The following is a 23,427-nucleotide window of genomic DNA, read 5'->3' as shown; positions in this document are numbered from 1 at the left end:
TCAAATTGTGTTTCGGCATCTGGCCTCCCACTACAATATACTCTTGTGTGTTGTTGCCTCCTCTTTTTTCTGTATTTGCCTTCATTTAAAGCTTAAAACTGTACCACACCGTATCAGTGCTTTAAGTCCCCACAGTGCTGCAAAATGGATGTGAACAGAGTAACACAACACAGGTGAAAACAGACAAGCACTACCTTTTCCATTTTTAATCCACATTTTTTCTGAATCTTATTTTGAGTCTCTATGATTACTCAATGTATATACTTTGCAAGTATAGGCTTTGCAAGAGGTCTGGCATCTCATCTGGGGAAAGATGGGACTTGTATCTTAGAATGTACTTCACTTTCAAAAAGGAGATGACAAAAAAGGAAACAGCACAGGCTTGGGGCACACTCACGTGATAAGACATCTTACAAAGATGGTGGTAGTTTAAAAAACTCTCCAATTGTTCCTCCCTGTTTTTATCCATTACTGTAAAGCAGAAATTCATAACCACAATTATCTTTTTCCAGATAATAAATACGCTAATTCAAATAACCTAGTCATATTATTGCCTATGAGGAGTTGCAATGCAATGCCATACCCAGCATAGCTAAACAAGGCAGTAGTAACTATAGAAAGTGACTATTCCCCATCCTTCAGAGCAGAGAATTCTAGCTGCCAGTGGATTTTGACCATACGAAACAGTTACAGATTACTACACCTTACCATTTCCCTCCAATTTTATAGTTAATACAGTAACCTGGGACTGTCCATATATAGTGGAGTCCAGCTAGGCAGAATATGCTAGAGAATACAGCTTTTATGCTTCCTGGCTTTTGAAAACACTCAGTAACAATTACTGCAAATTATTACATAATGCTTTAATGGCACTCAGGTGTGTAACCTGAGTTACACACAGTGCATGTTTTAAAACCAAAGTCACAGCAGCAGTGCAGTGTTTTGTACCCAGAAATGATCAGGTACTCAGATATCATTCTCTGAAGTCCCATACAGACAAAAATGGAAGCATGTATATACCCTACATACATACCATGTATGTAGAAGTTGCAACAATGATTGCAGCATTTGAAAGCCAACAAAAAGATAACCGTGCCAAGCCTCACCCTGAATTATGTGGTTAACTGTCAATACATGTTTTCCTTCATCATTCCCAAAAACATTCCACACATGCTATGCTGTGAAAATATTTTATCAATTGCTTTCTTTATAGCATGGTAACAACCAAAAAGGAAATTATGAAGCACTTCTTATTTAGCCCAGAATACACTGGCAACCTAGTTGTCCCTGGAAAATAGGAACCAAGACTGCCACGGTAGTAATATTGGAGCAAAGAATTTCTCTTTCCACTTAACAAAAAAATGAAACTAAACAAATTTTGCATTAATGAAAGCAAGAAACAGCAAATGCTGAATATATATTAAAAAAAGACAGCTTTCTTTGCTCTTTAACACCAAAGTCTAGCAGAAGCCACCAAGCTTGTGAGACACATGGTCAGCTAGCTTACTGCATCATTTCAGGCAAAAAATGTAATTAAAGTACACTTGAATCAACTCAGCACAGTTAATAAAATAAACTATTCATTAAATAAAAACAAGAGTGGAATAGATTGAATACTTTAGACCTTCCCTCATTATGTACAAACTCATCTTTCAGATCTCCCCTTATCACGTACGAATACATCAGTCACATATTATCAGTTCTACCACAAACATAATGAACACACTGATAAAGATGCAGGTAGCTAAAAGCAAGCCTAAAGCTATCTGGCAACCTACTCTCTATTGAAGCTCTAGCATAAAATACTCCAAATTCAGAAATTCTCTTCCCTAAAAAACCCCAACATTTAGCAATACAAGAAACAACATACATAGAGCACAAGGAAAAAAATTTTCTTCCTAGAGTTTTAGAAAAAATGACTAAATGGCTTAGGGTGACACAAAAAACCCCTAAGAAAATAATGAAAAAGATAATTCAAAAAATACCTGCTTATCCTTTTTCTAAAACAGAAAAAAAGAACAATATACTAACCAATCTAAGAAAAACTCTACCTAGCCTACACTGCAAGCTTACATAAACTTAGAGTAATTTGGCCCAAAGCCAAGACACTGATTAACAGGAGGGGCACATTAGTTAAAAGCAGCTGGATGGAGAAAGACCCAGATAAGTTGTTTGACAAGAGAATGTTTAGGTCATGTTATGATTTTACAGGTTTTAAAGAGTTGAGTGATATGTTGTCCTAGTTTAACATATGATAAAAGTTGAATAAAGCTAGTTTTTTCAAGTAGTTGTTATGTTGTGTGAGGTTGGTTTGGGGGTTTTTTTGATAGTATTAAACAGTTGATAAAAACTCAGTCTTGTTATAAGAAGAAGAGTTCAGGTATTTCATTTAGACTAATAATTAGTAGAATGGGGATGAAGAATATTAGTATTATTAGTGTTCAGCACATAAAAATCACATGTTCTAGGAAAATATTCAACTTTGTTTCTGAGTTTATATATTTTGGGTTTTATATTAGGTGTCTTGAGATTGTTAAGAAGATCTGAAATAACAAAAGAGCTGGCAATGAAACTCTCGGCTATTTGAATATATCTTTTCATTTTTCCATTGAATAAATATTTTTTTAAAGTGTGACAGGAATACACCTAGTTACTCAGGCAATAAAAACTTTTTGGCAAAACAGCAGAGAGCCTTACTGCTAGATTAGCTGTCCAGGCTGGTTTTTAACATTGTGTTAAAAAAAAAAAAAAAAAAAAAAAGCTGTTTTCTGGAAGTGTTCTGGTCCTATTTTTTCTTAAATAAATGGTCATAATTTCAAGTTTATGCTGTTGTAATACAATGAATGTTGTACACTCACTACAAATCAATCAAGGCTGACTGCCTAATTTTTAGTCTAATGTTCTTAGTCTGGTAAATTTTTTTACTTTGCTTTTGGATTATCTTTTGCAATGAATAACAAAGTTGGAGTAGTAACTACTGCAAAGAATAGAAACATCATTTCATAGTGAAGTCATTTATCATGTATAAAGCAAAGTCTCTAAGCTTTAAAAAAAAAACATGGAGAGGGATTTGCGTGGCTGTTGTCTAACAGATGACTTACAGTGATTTTTCAGGTTTCTTCACAGAAGTCCTTCTTACTAGATAAATGCAATTCAGTGTACTAAGCTTTTATTGAAAAAAAGTTGTAAACCCACAGACTTCATGAATCCTAAGTTCAGTCCCACACTATGCTTAAAAGCATATTATATATTGTTTTGAATCAGTCTGCAAAGCCCAGTGGTAGTGTTTACTTCCTTATTCTGAGTTAAGTCCTATTCTTGTCATTTTTTCCTCTGGAGGAGGGAAAACTTTCCGGTAGCAAGTGACCCATTAGTTGAAGTACCAAAGTACGACCTAAGCTATGCATGTGGGAAGCAAGCTCTGTAACATGCTTTGAGTACAGGTGAAGGCTCAGAAATCTAAAAAGCCCAGAGGCTGATTAATTTGTTCTTCTGTGCTTGCTACAGATGAACACAGTTTAATCACAAAATAAAACTGGGAATGTGGTGGTAGACTTCCACAAGAGCAGAAGTCTTTACATTGGTTATGTGTGCTTAGCTCTCCATCTAGTGGGGAGCTGCTGGTTTTGGCTCCTCTGGTTTTGGCTCCTCTGGCTGAAGCAGGAAGGATACCCGGCCCAGCAGTGGGGCATGGGCTCAGAGTGGTCAGCACTGCCCTGTTCCCATGTTCTGTTAGCTGATCACCAAAGGTCATCTTGGTTTTGGGGCTAGAGTTCTCCTCTCAGAAATGGTTCAGTAGATCTGTTTATTGCCTTCCAGAGGTCACTCCTGGCCCACAGGGTGAAAAGATACTCGACAAAGCAGCTGTGAACACACCCTATTACAGCTTTTTAGAACTGTCTTCTCCCTCAAGTAGCAGAGTGAAGCAGCAAACACCCTAAATTGGGATGTACATGACTGGCATACATAGCATACCTCCATCTGCAAAGGGCATGCTCCCAAGAGAAGAGCTGTGCACAGAAGTCAGTGTGACTTGCTTTTCAATGTAAAAAAAAAAATCTGTCAGACAAATCCGAAGAAAACCAACAGGCTCCAGACTAATAGTGACTATGTAATTTCTCTTGAAGGGAGAGAAAATTCTCAGCCAGTACCACTTTGAGCAAGTTATAAGTAATTTCACTTGAAAATACGTGGTCAAAACACTCTGCAGCCCTGAAAAGGAACACCATTTATGTCACCATTTTGCTCTTCCTTTTCTGATGCTATTGGACTAAGATGTGCAGGAATACTTGCATAGTGAAGAATAACATTACAACCGGGTCTAAACTCGACAGTTTCTTACTGAGTAGTAGTGGCAAAGTGCCTTGAAACAAGACACCTCTTTATGAATCTAGACAAGTGTAATAAGTATAGCAAGTGTACATGCTATGTTCTTTCCTGTATTAAAGAATTTGATTTGATAGCAAGTACTTGCTGCTGTAAAATTATTTGAAAGAGCAGTGACATGCTATCACCCCGAGCCTGACATCCTGAAACCTTGTGAATTTCTTTCTTGAGGGATGTTTGCTTTGTCATCCAACTTGGTTTTTTTTCTGTAAGCAGTTACAGAATTGAAAAGTATGAAGTTGCTTGGATCCAAGGTATGCAGCTAGATATGTGATTAAGTGAATGGAGTTTCCAACAGAATGGAGATAACAAAGCATAAAAGCCTCTGAAGACTGAAATATTTGTCATGTTTTTTAAACATCAACAGTAGAAATGGAAAAAGAGTAGCTAAGTATTAAAATTCTGTGAATGCCAATATCACTAAATGTTTCACTTTTTTTTTTTTTTTTTAAGAAATTTACATAAGATATTTACTGATAGCAAATATAAAATTTTCAGGCTGCTTTCTTTTCTATGTCAGTTCCAGTACCAGGCAAATCCTTGTTGGTTGTTTTTCTTTGGGAAATGGTGGCTTCCTCTACAGCTGTTGCTTTCATATTTAGATGGTTCTGAAATTGTTTTTTCTCCCAGATTGGAACAGTGAAATGAGTGAAATCTTGGCAATGAATATTTTGTTGCAATAGGCCTAAATCTTTGTTATTGCAAAACCATGAATTCATCTCCTTGTAGGATTCAACAGGTAAGAGTTTGTGCATCCAACTTAACCCCAAATCCCCAAATAACATAAGTTTCATGGGTCACTGAAGTATTACAGGGCGAAAAAGAATATAAGTGAAGTCAAAACATAAGTGATAATTTCTGGATAAGCCAGGCAAACAACGAACCTGCTCTGAAGAAATGAGACAGGATGTCTGATACTCTGTAGAACAGCTGTTAACCAAGGTTACACTGCAAATCTCAAGCTGTAATGGTATGACTAGTTACAGGAGTGAATTTACCACATCACTTGAAGTTTCTATTTTAATTATGAACAAGTCCCTGCACTTCAATGAACTGATCAAAAGCCTAATCACAAATTTTTGAATATTTTTTTCTATTGATACTACATTAGATTACGACTCAAGTAATTACTAATTAGATACTGTGTATCTAACTGTCTTACACTGTCTATGTATATGTTTTGACACTATAGTTGCCTTTAAAGAAATTGGGAGAGTTGAGAGGAAAAAATGTAATCTGGAAATAAAAGAAGCTATCCAATGAATAGCCAAAGCCAGCTCTGAGTTCTGACACTGCTGACTTGGAAAAAGCAGTACAGCAAAGATGCGTAGTGCACTCAGGACTTGCTTGTGGTCAGCTTGGCTTTTACTGCCATCTACTGAAATGCCAGCACCTCTCCTGTAGCCAATAAATTATTTACATCTGCTGTGTTAGTGGGTAATGCTATTTAGTAAGACAGATGACCCTTGTGGGTATTGGAGGCGAGCGTCCAGAGTGCCAGACACCAACCATTGTAGACAAAGACCCTTATACTGGACTATGTCAGCCCACACTGAAGGACAACAGCCACCCAACCTCTATCTGTAGTAAGGATCTGGAAAATCTTCCACCTCTGCTCTTTTACAGTAAACTTGTCAAGAGGTGGGCAGCTCCTTCCTGCTCCCATAGCTGCTCTATCACCACTCTCCCTCCCAGAGAAACTAAAGGATGCTACCAACTGGGAGCTATTGTAACTTACTTGGCCAGTTGTTTTGGGACTCAGAAATATCACCTGCCAGGTTGACAGAAGTCCATCCTATTTATGGATGAATGACCCTTCACTAGACTCCTGGCTTTTCTAACAAGCCTAACAGCACTACAAATCTAAATGCATAAACATGTTTAAAAAAAAGGGCAAAACAAAAATCAAGGCATTGGAGTTGTGGATTAAGCCAAAACCTTTGACTCGAGAAGACATCAACATCCTCCAGATTTTGAGACAAAAAGACTAGGATGAACATAGACTGAAAACTCATTAATAGTATTATTACTTGACTGAAAGGAAAAAGGAGCTAAGGTAATTCACATCAAAGCTGGAATTACAACCTGAACGAGGTCATTTCAAACTAAAACATAACCTCTGGACAGGAACAGCTACTGATGAAACTCTGCCTTGGCTCTCCATTAGCAGAAGAGCCTCTGTGAAAATCTCTTCAGCAAATTGCATAGTAAGACTCATATATCTGGCAGACCATAACGATGGGTAAAGAGTGCACAACTCCAGACCGATAAACATCAGAAAATCCATTTTAATACTTTGTTGCTGTGCATAAGCATTTCTAGTTAGTCCTGCTTACCACATGACACCTTTACCTAGTCATTGTATCTCATTATATAAGTAATCTGCACCATATTCTCCAGCCACTCCAGTTTCAGGTGTTCAATCTTTCATAGTGCAGAATCCCCACCCATCAGAGTCTCTTGTTACACCTCCAGTTCCAAAAAACCACTATGGATACTTTTGTAAAACTACCAATTCATGCTGACCTAGAAAATAAAACAAAGAGCATACCTGACTTACCTTACTTGGCATGTACTATGTTCTCATCACTTACCATATCATTGCAACAAGCTCTCTTGGGAACACTGGTCTTTACCCCATCTCTCAGCACAGATAACTCTGTGTCCTGCTGCACCAATGCAGAAGGGTCAGTATTTCCTTCAGTTAAGATTTCAGACTTGCGTTTTATAAACAGAGAAGAAGGAAAAAAGCTGTTTTTCACTTAACATTTTCAGGGGCGAAAACTGACAATTCCAAAAATTGAACTTATTTCAAGTTACTGCTTAAGAAAAAAAAAACCAAACAGGTCCCTGCAACACTTAAACCAAGTGGCTCATTCTAGCCTTTATTAGAATAATTACAACTAAAAGAAACATGGCACTTACATTTTCACAGCAGGACAAGCATCGTAGGAAATAATGGGCTACAAAGCTATAGCAATACAGTGGAGAAAAGATAAAATTAAATAAACCAAAACCAAAGCTTGCTGCAGATATTACAGCTTCTTCTATGTGGAAACCACAGCTTACAGGACAGCAGAGTGCAATGCAGAGGCAGCAACAGCATCTTTCTATGCTCAGAGAACTGGGGGACTGTCACCCCAGATACAGTATCACCTAATTGTGTCCTAAGCCAGAGTGAAAGCAGAAGGTGGGGAAATGAAGGTGGGTTATTCATTTGGTTCACAGTCCTGCTCAGTTCCCTTCTTCCAGCACAGCAGGCAGTTGATTGCCCCTGTTCAGACAATGGCTGCACAGTCACTGAGCCATCTGGGCCTCCATTGCCTGCACTGTCCATTCTGGGGCTGTCTGACTTATCTTCTCCAGCAGGTTGTTAACCTGGAAACACAGTGACTGAATCTGCTTGTCCCAAGTTGGCAAAGCTTCACGAGCTGAAAAAACAAAAAACAAACAAAAAAAACCCCAAACCATACAAAACAAAGTAAGTCTTAGCAATTCCCTTGCCTTTTCAACTGCAATCTTTTCTTCTGCCACTGCCCTCGCCTACCTCACAGAGAAAGCCTTCCTTGCAGGTACATCATGCTCATTTCTGTATTCAAAAGCTACAATGATTTTGGCTGTCTGTTAACAACCTTAACTCCTGCACTGCAAAGTATAATTGAACAGAGAACTTCCTGGTGAACCTGTTCCAAGGAGACTGATGGAATAAATTCACACTTCCCTGTGGGTAAGAAAACGCACAGTAGGGAGGGTGGGTGAAGTGTGCTCCTCCATTAAGGCAAACCCTGCCACCTCCTGGTCACAGCAAGACACAGCAAGCTCACTTCAGACGGAAGATATTAAGAAACTTAATTTCCTTATCCTGTAAGGCAGCAACTCAAAAAGCTCACTCTGAACGGTGCTAAAAAAATATAAATTACTGTGGTCGAACTTACTCTCAAAATGAACAATTCCGTCAATCTGATCAATGAATCCATTCATGCGACCCTCAGTTATCATCTGAGAAGCTATCTTTTCTGCCTGAAACAACGAAGAGAGAAAGATGTTAAAACTTCTTCCATTCTGAAAGAAGTTAAAAATGATTAAGACTTAATAGTCCTTATGGGTTTTTCAACATCTCCACACACTGCGGGGGGACAGACGCCTACAGACAACACTAATTATGAAATAATTAGACATACTATCAGTGGCATCTAACTCCACTATAGTTCATTTCACATCATGTACCTTTCCTTCTCATAAGATGCACTAGATATTTAACCTTCCTCATAATATGGAATATTTAATTATTTCCTAATATTGAACTAATGTTCCTAATATTTACCACAGCTATTTTCTCATGTCTCTGATGCTCTGTGTTTTTACAAAAGATGTAGAAAACTGATACCTTAGCTGCAGGGATCTCTAGTAATGCTCCAAGCTCTTCAAAAGTAATGTTGTTGTAAAGTTTGCTCGCAGATAGTAAGTTGTGTTCAATAACAGCTCTGTCCAGGATACTGGAACCTTAGGGGTTAGATGAGAAAAAAACCCCATTACTATAAGATTGAAATACTCGGTTTGTATTGTAGAGCAGATGGAAAATGCTTTTTTTCCCCCAAGGGTTACATGTGCAGAAGGTCCAGATGCATCTGCCTTGCATCAGTGTTATGCTACACAGGAGAAATGGAACAAAAAGAAATGGATGGCACGTGGTTGATTTTAAGATAGGTAGCTTATACCCTTTTATTTAATTTCTAGAATAATCAAGTGGAGCCCTTGGTTTTGCTACAAGACTCAACACCTGAACTGAGGAAGTTTGACCTCCTGTGATCAGTTCCTAGCTTGCCAAATGGAAAGACCATTGCTTTTTTTTTATTCATTACAGCTCTTAGGGGTACAATTAACCTCTCTCTTACTGTGCTTGTATGGTGATAAGCCCTCATCTAATTTGTCTCTTCTTGATTTAACAATTTAACTCATTTGCCCCTTAACCTCTAGTTGAAGATAAGCACATTATTAAATACCAACTAACCTGCATTCTTTAACTTATGCGGACAAACAGTACAGGTTATAAATAAACAACAAATTGACCCAAGGAAAGGACTGCAGCTTATTGTTAGTAAGTACCTTTAACCACTTTTCACCTCTGCAGTTACACAGTTGTTTATTTGTCCTTAATCAACGAGTATTGTTCACTAGGAAGGTTTTCCTGATTAAGAGAAATTTCATGTTTTTGCATTTTTCCACTTCAATATTCTTCTAATTTAGAAAATTGAGACCAGTGTGTTTAGGATTCCAGTGAAGTCATTACTTCACATTATTTCTCACTGTTCAGAGGTTCCAGGAAGAACAGGGCTAATAAGATGTCAGTGAGATGGATCAGAAACCAATTTGGAGACAGTGTGAGGTCCAAGTCATCCCCTCACTATCTGTCATCTTCCTGTCAAGGAAGGAAGCAGTTCAAATAAATTTATGATCCGCACAGACCATTTACAGCCTACGTGCATGCCACGTGTTTCTAGGCATCCTATTTATAACAGTGTCTTAGAACTGGAGAAGCTCAAAAGGACAGAGACTCAAAGTATGAGGCAAGGTTAGAAATACTGGGAGGCTGTCAGTGAAGAGGACTGTACAGGGGCAGAGAAACAAGATTTTACAAGTTTCCTTCTAGAAGAGTATTTCAAAACCTTAACAGCCAATCAGAAAGACAAACTGTGGCTAAGAAGCTTTACTATTAGACTATACTCATGAGGGTAACATGCTGGGAAATAATTTTATAATAATCATATAAGCAATGCTAAACTCTTTTCCATCACACTTCTTGACTGCATTGGACAAATCTAACTCTTGTGGGTGAACACCTAGCATTACAAGGCTTTAAAGAAATACCATCAGCTGTAGTTGCTTTCTGGTGAGGCATTAGCATAGCTGCAAACTCTTGCAGTTGATTTCCACGGATAATTCTGTCGAGATACATTTTCTCCAAGATCCCATAGGCTGCAAGCTGCTGGCATCTCTCATCCTTGAAGAGTGTAGCAAGCATACGAGAACGCTGTTGTCCTAGAAGAGTCAACAAGAACCTTCATAAATGATCACCAAAGCATTGAGTATTTAGAGGTAAACAACAGAGTTATCATCTTTTTTTCTCAGTATATGCAATTAACCAACAAAGCTCTACCAAAAAAGGAACTCGGCTGTATTGAGTTCCGACACACTGTTTGCCACTGACTATCTTTTGCATCTTTAGCCAAGATGCCACCTTATCACTGGCAAAGACACAGAATTAATCCAACTCTGAGTTAACAGCATGCCAACAGGTAATTTTGACACCATGTTCACAATTGTGGATTCCTCACCAAATCTTAGTGACAAGATCCCTCCCCACAAGTAATGCACAAGCTGATTTGCTTTGGAGGATATGAAATACCTATGTCAGGTCTTTTATACAAAAAAGTAATGTGTATTTTACCTGCTGATGCCAAAATAGTACAATGCAAAGCATGCTTCAATGCCTCCAGTCGCTCAGTTTCATGGACTATGCTCTTATAGGAGAGCTCGTTGTATCTTTGGGCAGCCTCAATGAACTTTCTTCTGTAATCAAGAACGCGAGCATAGCAAACCTAGAAAGAAAGTATCTCTCAGAAAAAGAAAACTAACAGAGGTGGCTGCATAATATAGGTGTGTATAACTGCCACATTATCAAGTGTCAACTCCTCTAAATATTGCTGTACTGCATCCTAGGGAAATCTGTGTCTTTGAACAATTAGCTTGACTTGTAAAGCCCTTGCTAAAGAATCATGGAAAGCAATTGAAAGGGCATTTCCCAGCACTATTCACTTGTTAAACACTGCAAATGTCTAAATGCCAGAAACTAAGGAAATGAAATATTGTACAGCTGATATTGTACTTATGTAAGCTTCCCTTTCACTACTGACATTGACAGCTAGCACTTAGGTAGCAATTTATACGTTTCAAGTGTTTGCTTTTCCCTTTCAGCACTGTAACAGCATCTGATATTTCTTCTCTCCCTTCCTTTGTGCTTTTCTAATGCTTACAGAAAATATTTACACTTTCAACTGAGTGCACCCTTTAAAACATAGCATGGGGGGAGGAAAAAAGAAAAGGGAAAAATCAACAAACCAAAACCACCACACCCTGAGTTACAGCTCACGGCACATCTGCTTTGTGTTGTAGAATTTTAAACGCCACCACACTTGACTGGTACTGTCACACTATAGTTATCACTGCTCATCCCAGTTACTAAAATGGTTTGAGAAATCAGCATATGAACTATGTACACAGTAAATCCACAAATAAGAAGAAAGGTCAGCAGTTACTTTATTACTTGAGACTTAAAGGTACCTTTATGGATGGGACTTACTATTTAGTTACTGTTGGGGAGGGGACTTTCATTGTCCCTAATATTGGACATGACTTTTTTCCCCCTCTGAGATTTACAGACAAAGGTGGAGGCAATATTTTCAACAATATTTCAGATATTTTGAAGCCCAAGTTCTACTTTCAATCAGTAAAGCTGGCATTTAAGGAACTTTACAGACTTGTCTCCAAATCATAAGGAATGACCTGTTTAATTATTGCTAAGATGTGGCGCTCAAGCTCCCAAAAACATTTAGAAGCTTTTCCCCTTATCTCTTTTCTCATTATGAAAGTTCTAGTGGCATTGCAGAAAAATATCTCAATGTGGAACCATCTTCCTTTAGAAAGAGAAAGCAATAAAGCAAGTTAGACAACCTTATAATGGATTTGCAGCTGTTCGTTAGTTGATTCATTCTGAAGCAGGGAAGCTCGATTAATATAAGCTTCTGCTTGAACGGGGTCATCATCCTCCAGATACAGCCTGGCAATTTTCAGGTAGGTCTCCAGTTTATAATCTACATTGTATTGTCTGTAGAGAAAGAGAAAAGCAAGCGCTCAGAGTTCCTCCACAACTATTCTTGCTCTTAGCTGTTCTAAACATACATTATGATTCTTAAGCACTTGGCTATGTTTGCTTTACTCTGCTATCTTCTTCCCTAACACTAAAATTAGTGCTGTCTGTTCAGGGTAAGGAAATTTGAGATGAATGCCAATATAGAACTGGCTCCTACAAACACCAGTAGAATAATGCTGTCCACCAAGACACAAACGTACACTCTAATAATCTGGTTTTAGTGGATTGGAAGTTTTCCAGAAGTGGTGAGCCACTCAAGTTAAGAAGCAAACTTGCAGTGGAACAAATAGGTGCTAAATAGGCAAAACCTACAGCAATTCCTTCTACATGCATACAGAGAAAGAGGACAGAAAGGACAGCCAGAGAAAAGTAACAGCAAGGATTCAAGACTTAAAAAAAAAAAACCAAAACACAAAACCACAAACAAACAAAACCCCACAAAAAACCTCAACTGTATTTGTTAATATCCAATTTCAAACTCTGTCTTCATTTTGAACTATAAAGTTGAACACGTGGAAGAACTGCCACCTTTCAAGAACCTTTCAATATCCTTAGAAGCATTTTTGTAAAATACTATCAAAAAGGCTGTTATCAACAAGACTAATAAATAGTGCAAAACTTCTGGTGCAGTATTTTTACCCACTAAACTGTTTACCGTAATGTATGGTCATCAAGCTATACTTCTGTCATCTGGCAGTAGTTCTGGCCTGAACTACTGAAACTCTGGGAAAATATGCAACCCCAAAATTCTCACTTGCTGGTCTAGTTAAGTACAAAGGGAGCAAGTATATCTAACAACACAGAACTGTGTCTAGCACAGTACTTACTTTTGCCCTGTTTCCAAAGGGATCCCCACCAATACTTGTGCTGCATTTCTCCAGTCTTCTTCTTTCTCATAGATTGACGCAAGATGTTGCCTTATTGAAGCGACCTAAACAATCATAAAATCAATAGCAAACGCTATAAAAGTTGAATGGTTCTGTATTAACTTTCACAGTATTTGTTCTTGTTCATAAATCCCCTCAATTGATACCCCAGCTTCACAGACACAGCAACCAGCACGCACGCAAATCTTTCCACACACAGAGTCCTGAGTGGGACTCCTGGATCAAGCTTTAATACCAAGCTTTTTAAATATAAGCGCTGATTTGAAGAATTTCCACTTAAGCTTGTGACAAGATAAAAGGAGTTTATCTTCAGGGAGCAATAAGTAGTAACCTTTTATAAAGCTTTTAAAAAAGATGAAACGAGGCTTTCAAGAACCAGAGCACCAAGATTCACAAGCCATTTCTCACAGTTATACCTCTTATCATGCCTGTGAGATATGAATGAGGTGAACTATGATTAGATCCTAATGCAGAAACTTCTACTTTGTAGACAAGCTGTCAGCAGGTAAAATATCAGTGCTTACAATCTGGGTCTTATAAGCAGAAGTGTGGTTAAAACACCAAATCATCTGATGCCTTGGATTTAATTTATGCATAATCATTATAACATAAATGCAAGCATGTTCAGTGAAGACTTAGAGTAAAAGCTGCTTAAAAAGATAAAAGATAAAGAGAAGCAAACACAAGTCATTGCAGAAACTGCCTTGCTTTTCTTCTCAAATACTAGATCCTAAAGGCTTTTTATATAAGCATCTTCCATAAGAACTCTCAGATGATAGTGAATACTCGTACAACAAAACCAAGAGCTGAATTGAAAAAGAACTGCAGCACATTCAGTAGTTAACTAGAATTGGGACTTCAAGAAAACATTTTTTCCTGGTAAAATGATTATGGCTAAAATACACACACACAGAGAGATATTTATTTTGAAACGAAAGCTATTTGTCAAGATGCTTCTCTCTTTACATCACCTGTCTGTTCCATTAGTTGGGTAAAATGCAATACAATGAGTACCAGTCTGTCTCTCAACAGTACCTCCAGTAGCTCAAGTATTGTTCCATTGTAAGAAGCCATTTTCTGGTATTGGAGGAATTACATGCCCAGCATCCTGATGAAGAGACATAGTCCATATTCTTTGCAGTCCCAAATACTCTCTGCATTTAGCTCAGGTTTTGCATGTACAGGAATGCAAAATTGGACTCCAAGTAGGAGTATCTGTTTTGAGCAGCTTTTTTAAAGACTTGAAATAGTCAACAGATAAGGGAAAAAAAAACCAAAGTCAAGCCCCTAAACCAAAAACCCATCATTGATCTCACCTGCTCTTCAAATGAAATAACTCTAGGCTGTATCTTTTCCAAGGTGAAGTGGTAAATTTCTTTGGCTGTGCTGTCAGGAAGACTTGGAAGATGGGTACAGAAATCTGTCAGTAGCTGACGTGAGATCACTAGACTGACATTCTCATTCACCACTGGTTCAGAGACGCATAGAAGAAAAACACAAGATGGATACAACGCTTGTCAGTGCCTTCACTGTAATCGATCATTTGCTTTTATATTGAATTTGAATATTTCAAGTTTTAAAATCTGTATCCAAGTGAAGGGGGTTTTTTTCTTTGTTTTTAAAGGGTGAACTTTTTCCTCTCAGAAACAGTTTGCTTACAAGCCAAACATCCAATACAACACAAAAAAACCCTAACCATTTCTTCTTGACAGTTTTTCAAACTAACTTGAGACAGGGGAAGAAGGGGATTGTTAGTTTAAATACCACTTGGCATCCAGTATCAATTTTAGCATTCAACAGAGACTACTTTATGTTTTCACCTTCCAACAGTCACACTGACAGGTTGGAAAATTATAATAACTTACAAAGCTTACAAGTCCATTCTCCCTTAACTTCTGAATGTGGCGATGATGGTTCCTCTTCTTGTTGTGTTTGAGTTCCAATAGGACCAAAAAATCATATATTTACATAGTCTCACGCAGAGCTAACAAATATGGAATCCCATAGACCTCTGGCCTTCATTCAGTGTGCAACCAATTATACCAGATGCACTTACTTGCTTCTACAAAAGCTTTCAAAGCTTCAAGTTGTTCTACACCCGACAGCTGAATGGCTTTTTCCAATATTTGACGATATCTGTCCACAGATTAAAAAAATAATAAATTAAAAAATCACTCATAGGGCATATTTTTCACTAACAAGTTCTGTTTCTCTGCTTATTTTCTATGTCAGAGCCCTACTTTTGCTTATATTTTCTATACCTTTCAGGTGGCAATTTTCCAAAGTGTTTGTGCTCAAATGTCAGGAACATTCACCTGGAATTGGTATCTGGCTCTTTTTAAATCCCAGGACTAGATGCTCAGATAACATATCTCATCATTTTGTTATCTGTGAATATATGTGCAATTTTGAAGGTTAAAAAAAAAAAAAAATCATGTCCCTAAGATAGTGCACAGAAAAAGTAATGAAAACTGTATCACTCATGGATTAAGATTAATAAAGTTAGTCAAACGTTCAAAATGCCATATTCAATGAGAATGAGAAACAGTGTTGGGAGCGGGAGGTAAATAGTATGTTATGGCCACTTGACATGAGCACAGCCCCAGACTATGCATTTTTAAGTGTTTATTCATGCAAAAATAGCAACTCCAGTTTTCATGCTTCATAAAGCCAATTAAACTTTGCCTTGGCCATAACCTCAGTGTGTGCAATACTGATGAAGTACTACATTCACGTTGAAGCCACATTTTGAGGAGAACATTTCCAAGTTTTTACATTAAACACGTAAAAGTGAAGCAACTCCTCTAGAAAATAAGCAACTGGACTAGGACTTGAAGAATATCAGTTGACTGATCGACATCTGACAGAACCCTCGGGGGAGAGAAAATCTATGTGACACATTGCACTGTGAGTAGCTCAAACCCCAAGGTTTGAGCAAATACCCACTTATATGAAACACCCATTTATATGATGATAATAATAATAATAATAATAATAATAATAATAATAATAATAATAATGGAGTTACTGACATATCTACAGCAGTCTAGGAAGATAAATTCCCCGACCTATCAATTTCGCGCAGCCGACGGGCAGGCAGCCGAATTCTGAGGGGCGGCAAGCAAACACGAGGGAACTACGGCGAAGGGCTAAGGCCCCGCGAGGGAGCCTGCGCTAGGACACCACCAGCACAGAGTAAGCCATCGTTAGAAAGGAAAAAGAAATACAAAAATGACAGAATCATGAGGTGAAATCTTTTTTTCTTTCTTCTTTTTATTTAAAGGAACGCGGCCCTTGGGCAAGAGCCTCCTCGCCCGCCAAGGGCCTGGCAGACCCTCATCACCCCCGCAACGGCCGTAACCCCAAAGGCCGCTCACCCGCCTCACCCCGCCATGGGGAGGCCGGCGCCGGCACTCACTTGCCCGCCAGGTCCTTGTGAGAGCCGCTGGAGTTCATCAGCTGCGCCAGGTCCTGCCTCACTGCGGCCGCCATCTTCCCCGACCCGCCGCTGTCGCCCTCGCGCGCGCCGCAGACCTCCTCGTACCATAGAGCAGAGCCACCGGCAGGCTAGAGTGGCCGCCGCACAGCGGAGTCACGTGGCAGGGAGCGTCCGCGCACGCAGAGCCCGGCCGCCGGGATAAAGCTCGGGCGGGCCCCACACACTTTCCCCCGGGGCCGCAGGGTGGCACGTATAGAGCTATATACGTATATAATCGCGCGTGGTGTGTGCGCATATTGGCAGCCTCAACACGGGGCAAGGCTGCGTCCTCCTGGAGTGGCGCGCGCGGCCCCGGAAGCGGGCGGCCCGGTGTGGGTGGGGCGGGCCCAGAAGCGCGGGGCGGAGCGGGGCGCGCGGGGCGCTGCGCCGGCGGTTGCTAGGGCGCCGCAGCGCAGTATTATGGGATGCAGCGGGGGAATGGCGCGGGGCGCGTGATTTTGAACAAACACGGCGGCTTCGTCGCGGGCGCTGCCGCCGCCGTGGCCGCCGGGCGCGGTAGCGGAGGGGAGGGGGCCGGCGGGGGTGCGAGGCGCGGAGAGCGTGCAGCGACGGCGGCGGCGGAGAGAGGCATCAATAGCGGCAGTGGAGGAGGAGGAGGAAGAAGAGCGCCCGCCCGCCCGGTGAGTGCGAGGGGCGGGAAAGCGGCGGCGGGAAGACGAAGAAAGAGGTGTGGGCACGGCCCCGCTGGCGGGGAGGGAGCGGTGGAGCGCTGACAGCCGCCTCCTACCGGGAAGGCACAGGCCCGGCCCCGCTGGGCGCGCTCCCCGCCGCGGGGCGGGCTCTCGGGCGGCCCCGTCGACCTCCCTGGGCTTGTGGGGACAGCCGTCCTGGTCTCCTCTCTGCTGCAGGAGATGCCCCCTTGGCGGGTCTCTTCACCGCTGCTTACTGAGATCAGCTGCGCCCGAAGCTGCAGCGGAGCGGTGGAGGGCCGGCGGCGAGGCTTCCTTCTCCGACCGGGGGTCTGTGCGGGACCCGCCGCCGCCCCATTCCCTGCCGGTCCGGAAGCAGTTGGGGTTTGGTGGCGGGGCAGCTCGGCGGCGGACGCCCGGCGGGGAGGCGGGGTGCCCGGGCGACGCGGCGGGGGCAGGTGTGGCGGGGGCGGGCCGCGGGGGGCGGTGGTGACGGGGTGAAAATGGCGGATCTTTCGAAATACGGTGGCGGCTGCTGACGGAGCCCCGTGGCTCCCGGCCGCCCCCGCGCCGCCCGCCGATGAGGTGAGGCCCTGGGGGGCGCGCGGGGGTAACGGTCCCGGGGGGGCGGCCCTTGCCGGCGTCGCGTGATGCCAACAGTCGCGGCCGCTGGGGCTCGCCTCTCTGGGCCTGCGGCCGGTGAGGTCCGGCTCCTGTGGTCCACGAGACACCGGATCGGGCGGTGGAGAGCCCTCGGGGCCGGGCGGTCCCGGGCCCCTGGCTGTGGCGGCGGCGGGACGCGGTGGCGGCTGACTCAGGCCCGGGGACGCTCTCCTCGCCAAACTTGCCGGCGTGGGCCGCCGGAGGAGACCGGGCTGCCCCCTGAGGACGTGCCGGGGCCGCGCCAGACTTGGTCCGAGGTGAGAACGTCCTGCCTTTGTCTGCAGGGATGTTCGCTCGGGCTCTGCCCTGCAGAGCGGGGTGCGGTGAAAACGGCATAGGGTGTTTTCCACACTTCCTTAACTTGTCCAAGTGCGAGGGCGTACCTGTGCCTTCAACGTGCTGCTGCACGGCTGTGGACAGCCTCTGAGTTCGAAGTGAATTTAGCTGGACCATCTTTTGGGATAGTCCCAGCTTCTGTCTTCATCTTGAAGATGAGCTGTTGCTCATTACGAGGTATATTGGAGGTCAGAATGTTATTAGTTATTTGTGGCCTTGACTTTGAAGCACATCGTGTCCTAATTACGTAACATTTGGTATGGAGGTTTTGAATTGTGGAAAGCACTGCGGTATTGAGAGCATGTGAAATTGTCCACTGGAACACAGTGTGAACAGGAGGAAAGCTCTCAGACTTCAGATTTAAAGTGAAGAAGGAACAGATACATAAATGATCTTTCATTAGGTTCATCCTTCTGAACAGTTGCTTGAAATATGTTACAGTTATTGTAGAAAATACTGACTGTAGAAAAATAGCTCAGAATATTCTTTGCAATGTTTACATAAAGCTAGCAATAATAGGCAATGCCTTGTGGTGTGTGGTTAGCTTATTTGCAATAACTTTTTGGCTTATTGGAGGCAAGAAGAATAGTGGGTTATCAGCTGAGACTATTTCTTCTGTCAGGGGAATCCTTTCGTAAAATAAAATGCATTAGACTTGTCTTTTTTATTCCCCAAGACATCCAGTTTACATACGCATCAGCAAGTGGTAACTGTTGGTTATGTGCCTTGTACAGACTCTATCAACCTCCAGAGAGATGTATGGCTGTATTGCTCTGTAGGCCAAGCACTCTTAAAGGCTGGCCTGGAGTGTATGTTAGAAAATACAGCCCAGCTTCTCTAGTGGGTTAAAAAGGTACTTCATGCTTGGTGTAATGCAGTAAGTTTCAAAAGTTTGTTATGCAAGGTTGATTGTTCAGATTATGTATCAAGAACTATTTGCTGTTGTTTGGTTTGCTTATACTTCTGAGATGTCCAAGCTCAGATGGTTAGTAACTGAATGCTTGGAATGGTTCAGCTAGAATTCTCAAAAAGCTCAAAAATTCTCAAAATTCTCAAAACTGGTTTCAGGTTGAACGTCTGCTAACCACAGGTAAATTTGAAGTGTAGCGATGAAGAGCGCTGTCAGATTTCAGCCTTAGAGACATTGTTATCTTGTACATTGGGATATCTTTTATTTTAGGTTTTGAAAAGCGGCCAGAGCCCCTTAGATTCTTTTGCCTTACACTTGTTTGAAAAATATTGGGGGGGGGAGGGGGGGGGGGAAGGTAAGGTAGATTGGGGGGGGGTTGACTTCTGCTTCAGCAACGAGCTGTGCTTCTTTATCTGTTGCTTGGTCTGCTTGTGCTTTTGTTCCCTTCCTGTGCTATAGAGGTAGTGCTTTTTTACTTTACGTGCTGTTAGAAGCACATCTTAATGTCCTATAGAATTTGTATACTACAATGGTGGGATTCATAACAACTACCTAGGAGACAAACTCATGGTGGTTGTTGGTTTGGTGGGATTTTTTTTTATTCTTAGCTGCAGGAGCACCCAATGAGAAGTGGAAGACATTTCTTGAACTCTTGATTTGTATTTGTTTGTAATTTGCCAGGCCTTACATTTGAATAGCTTGGTTTCCTCAGTTGCTTAGAAAACTAGTAAGCAGCATGTGGCTTTCAGTATAGCCTGTGACTAGGCTTGCTCACTTGACAACATTAGAAAACATAAAAGTTTTTCTTGCACGAGAAGAACGAGACTGCTGGAATAATTCCTTGATCAGTGATGGGGACGCATAGCTACATGATGCGAGAGATTCAGGTTTCTCATGTTCTAGATATGGATGTAGATTAGTGGCTCCATAACTCTTCAACTTGTGTGTCATTCCCCTTCACAAGCCGTACTTCTACAGTCGAACATGTTGCTACCCACGTGAGGGTTGTGTTCTTAGTTTTGGGCTCTGCTCTGGTCTGTCGTGTGAGTTCCAGGTACATACCCAATCCCCATCTCTATGGTCTTTGGAGTAACAGTAGTTTCTGCTGTGGACTTAAGAAGCCTATTTGAAGAATGTTTTAGAAACTTCTTTAGATGAATCTGTTGTTCCTGTGAAAAGTTTTTTTGGGTCTTTTGGGTTTTTTATATTATTTTTATCAAAAAGTTCCCAGTGGTCTCAGGTCTGCCTACATAGCTTAATCTGCTCTCCCCCCACAACTATTTGAATGAAACAAGAGATACAATCTGCAAACAAGTGAAAACTTTCTGTTTTAAAATCTAGATAACTGTTAGTATTGTAGTGTCTGGGCAGAGCTTTCCTGACAGCTTTTGTAGTTTCATACTTGTTTTCAGTGTTCTTTTCTAAGTGTTACTCTCCCATTTATTTGGGAGAAGATGTAGCTATGCACTGCTATAATCCCATGAGCTCTTGTTGCTGCTTTGCTGGTGAGGAAGATGGCTCTGCTCTTCCCTGGCAGCTTCTTCCCCTTCCACAGAATCACAGAATCGTATAGGTTGGAAAAGACCTTTAAGATCATTGAGTCCAACCGTAAACCTAACACTACCAAGACCACCACTATACCAGGTCCCTAAGCATTATTATCCCCCTCCCCCTTCGAGTCTAGTTTAAAGCTCTGTTGATGAGCTCTTCAAGCTCCTGAGCAAAGATTCTGTTTCCCCTTTGAGAAAGATGAATCCTATCAGATGCCAGTAAACCTGGTGCTGTATAGGCCATCCTGTTATCAAAAAACCCAAAACCGTGGTGATGACACCAGCCACGGAGCCATGAGTTGATAGATTGGGTGTCTCTGTTCCTTCTAGTGTCACTGCCCACAACTGGAAGGAGAGAGGAGAAAATAACCTGTGCTCCGGAGTCCCTTACTAGCCGTCCCAAGGCCCTGAAGTCTCTTTTGATTGCCCTAGGACTTCGTGTTGCAGCTTCATTGCCCCCCACATGGAAGAGGGTAATAGTTCGAGGGCCGTACCAGGCTAGGGAGTATCCTCATGATATCCTTCACCCGGGCCCCGGGGAGGCAGCAGACTTCCCTAAGAGGAGGGTCCCCTTAGAAGGGAGTTGCCCACAACTATAACCCGTCTTCTCTTCCTTGTGCAGGTGGTGTTGATACGAGAGGTATGCTTTTCTGACCTAGGCGATACCTCTGGTGTCCATGGACTGTAATCCCCATCCTCCATTGACTGGCCTTCCACTTCCAGGGCCTCATACCTGTTGTACAGAGGCACCTGGGAAGACGAGGTGGGCAAGGAGGGTGTTCGCCTGCCACCACGAGCGTGGACTCGCCTCCATTCACTCTTTTCCTTTGAGCTGCTGCCTTCAGCCTGGTGGGGGGGATACAGGATCCCCTTGATTGTGGGTTTTTACTGGTAGCTGCTGCTCCTGTTCCTGTCTCAGGGGAGGCAGAGCATAGCACCACCAGTCTATCTCTTTCTCAGCCAGTGCTCTTTCCATGCTGCTTCTTCCTTCTTCCATGCTTCCCCTTCTCTTGTGCTTTGTAAGCACTTAAGCAGCTATGTGTAGACCACAGTTAAAGACTGATCTGCATTAAAACTAACCTGACTTTTGTTCCAGGTTGGAGTAGATCTACTTAAAACATAGTCTAGTGTTCTGCCACCACCAAAAGAGTTGGTTGTACTCTTCCCCTTCCCTCTGTGCAGGGAGGGAGTATAAATACTGACCTGGGAGGGGAGGGAGGAGGTTCCTGGGTTTCCCCAGCCCCCTGACTCAGCTGCATTGTTGGCTGTGGTGCTATTCCTTGGTGCTGTTCTGGTGCTCATAGACTTTGAACTGAGCTATCTCAGCACACTGACCCACCAGAATTTACTCACTACTTTGTGGAGTAGTTTTCTTCCTGGGTTGAACACTAGCATCAGCAGCATAGAGAAAAGCAGGGCTGTGACAGCCCACAGTTTGGTTTGGATGGCTAGCTTTAACCCAGCATGGTTCCTTCATCTGGGCTGCCCTTGCAGCTACATAAATGTTTGCTAGCACAAGGAGGAGGGAAAATGTTTGTATGGAAATGAATAGGCAGATGCCAAAGGAGGATGGGAGAGCTTTAGCAGTAATGCTGGCTTAATACGAATTGGAGTATAAGGAAAGTAATGCTGGCTGATGATGTGCACACAGTGGTCAAAGTAGCAAAGGATGCTATTTGAAATAACAGTGCAATAAAGATATTGCTAGACTGTTTTTCACAGTAAATCCTAAAAAAAATGTACCAGGTGCTTGTTTTGTTAGTATGTAATTACCAGTTTGTTGACAGATAAGGTTTTTTAGCTGTTGGTTTTCCTTTTAAAATTACAATGGAAGCTTAAGTTACCCAGAACTTGCCAGGGAAGAAGGATCTCCTCATAACTGGTATGTGGGCAAGTGGTTGGTTTGTTTGGGTTTTTTTTCCTCCAGCCATTCTTATAAAGAAAACAGCTAGCACCTCTATTATAAACATGGCAGTGGTGACATGAACTTAATCTTTCTTCCAATGGTGGGGGAGAAACCCCACCAAAACAAAACTTAACTGTGTAATATAAACCTCTCATGTCCATATCACTTGGTAACTGTTACTTTAAACACATCGGAGTTGCTAATTTGTGTACCTTGCCCGTTCCTGATATGCTGCACATAGTTGTATGTATGGTGTGTCATGTAGGGAGCGTTCACTTAACAGAATGTAGAGTAATGGGAAGGGAATGGTGTGCGTTGGTTGAATGAATTATGGTTGCCTTGGGAACTAGTTTGAATTTTTTGACTATAGATGGTTAAATTTGTGGTGAAGAATACCTGATATTTTCTTAGTATTCCTTATAACCGATGAAAAAAGACTGGATACTTACACTAGTTATGTATTCAACGTTTGATAAGGAGTAAGGTTGAGGTTTTTTCCTTGCTATAGTTTGCCATCGGTATTGTATTTGATAAATCTAGAACCATGATCTGCTGGGAAGCATGCAGACAAACTGCCCCCATAGCTTGTCTTCTGTAGAGAATGGGAAGAAGAATGGAAATTATTTTGTCTGTGTTCCACATCCATATTTTGTTACTGTGTTAAAATGATTTGCTTTCACTCTACTGTTACATATGCAAACATGGTGAGTTTGCCCTCTTAGATGATTAAT

General features: G+C 41.8%; 2 protein-coding genes across 6 annotated transcripts in view; one reads left to right on the top strand and one right to left on the bottom strand.

Annotated features, from left to right (window-relative positions):
- Positions 1-7,240: 7,240 nt before the first annotated feature.
- Positions 7,241-17,091, bottom strand: COPS4 (COP9 signalosome subunit 4). The gene is made up of 10 exons (XM_075500846.1): positions 16,622-17,091; positions 15,260-15,339; positions 14,520-14,671; positions 13,144-13,247; positions 12,118-12,271; positions 10,835-10,985; positions 10,255-10,425; positions 8,774-8,889; positions 8,322-8,406; positions 7,241-7,817 (listed from the first exon to the last, which is right to left on the bottom strand). Exons 1-10 carry the CDS (start codon positions 16,693-16,695, stop codon positions 7,684-7,686), a joined length of 1,221 nt encoding a protein of 406 aa, XP_075356961.1. The 5' UTR covers positions 16,696-17,091; the 3' UTR covers positions 7,241-7,683.
- Positions 17,092-17,186: 95 nt separating this feature from the next.
- Positions 17,187-23,427, top strand: part of LIN54 (lin-54 DREAM MuvB core complex component) — a 40,520-nt gene continuing 34,279 nt past the window's right edge. For 2 of the 5 annotated variants that reach the window (XM_075500844.1, XM_075500839.1), the window contains exon 1: positions 17,187-17,322. The gene's annotated coding sequence lies outside the window, so the exon portion shown is untranslated. Of the gene's footprint in view, positions 17,323-17,822; positions 17,917-17,941; positions 18,252-23,427 lie in introns of those variants that run through there. The other 3 variants (XM_075500843.1, XM_075500842.1, XM_075500841.1) reach the window with 3 other exon arrangements.

The sequence above is a fragment of the Mycteria americana genome, chromosome 4 (assembly GCF_035582795.1).
Source record: "Mycteria americana isolate JAX WOST 10 ecotype Jacksonville Zoo and Gardens chromosome 4, USCA_MyAme_1.0, whole genome shotgun sequence".
NCBI classification, from domain to species: Eukaryota; Metazoa; Chordata; class Aves; order Ciconiiformes; family Ciconiidae; genus Mycteria; species Mycteria americana.
This window is presented reverse-complemented; position numbering and strand designations above follow the sequence as displayed.

Coding starts and splice junctions, on each gene's coding strand:
- COPS4 (XM_075500846.1), bottom strand. CDS start 16,695: ATGGCGGCCGCAGTGAGGCAGGACCTGGCGCAGCTGATGAACTCCAGC. Junction 10,986..12,117: donor AGCTGCAAATCCATTATAAG/GTTGTCTAACTT, acceptor CTTTCTTTCTAG/GTTTGCTATGCTCGCGTTCT. Junction 8,407..8,773: donor TAGAGATCCCTGCAGCTAAG/GTATCAGTTTTC, acceptor TCGTTGTTTCAG/GCAGAAAAGATAGCTTCTCA.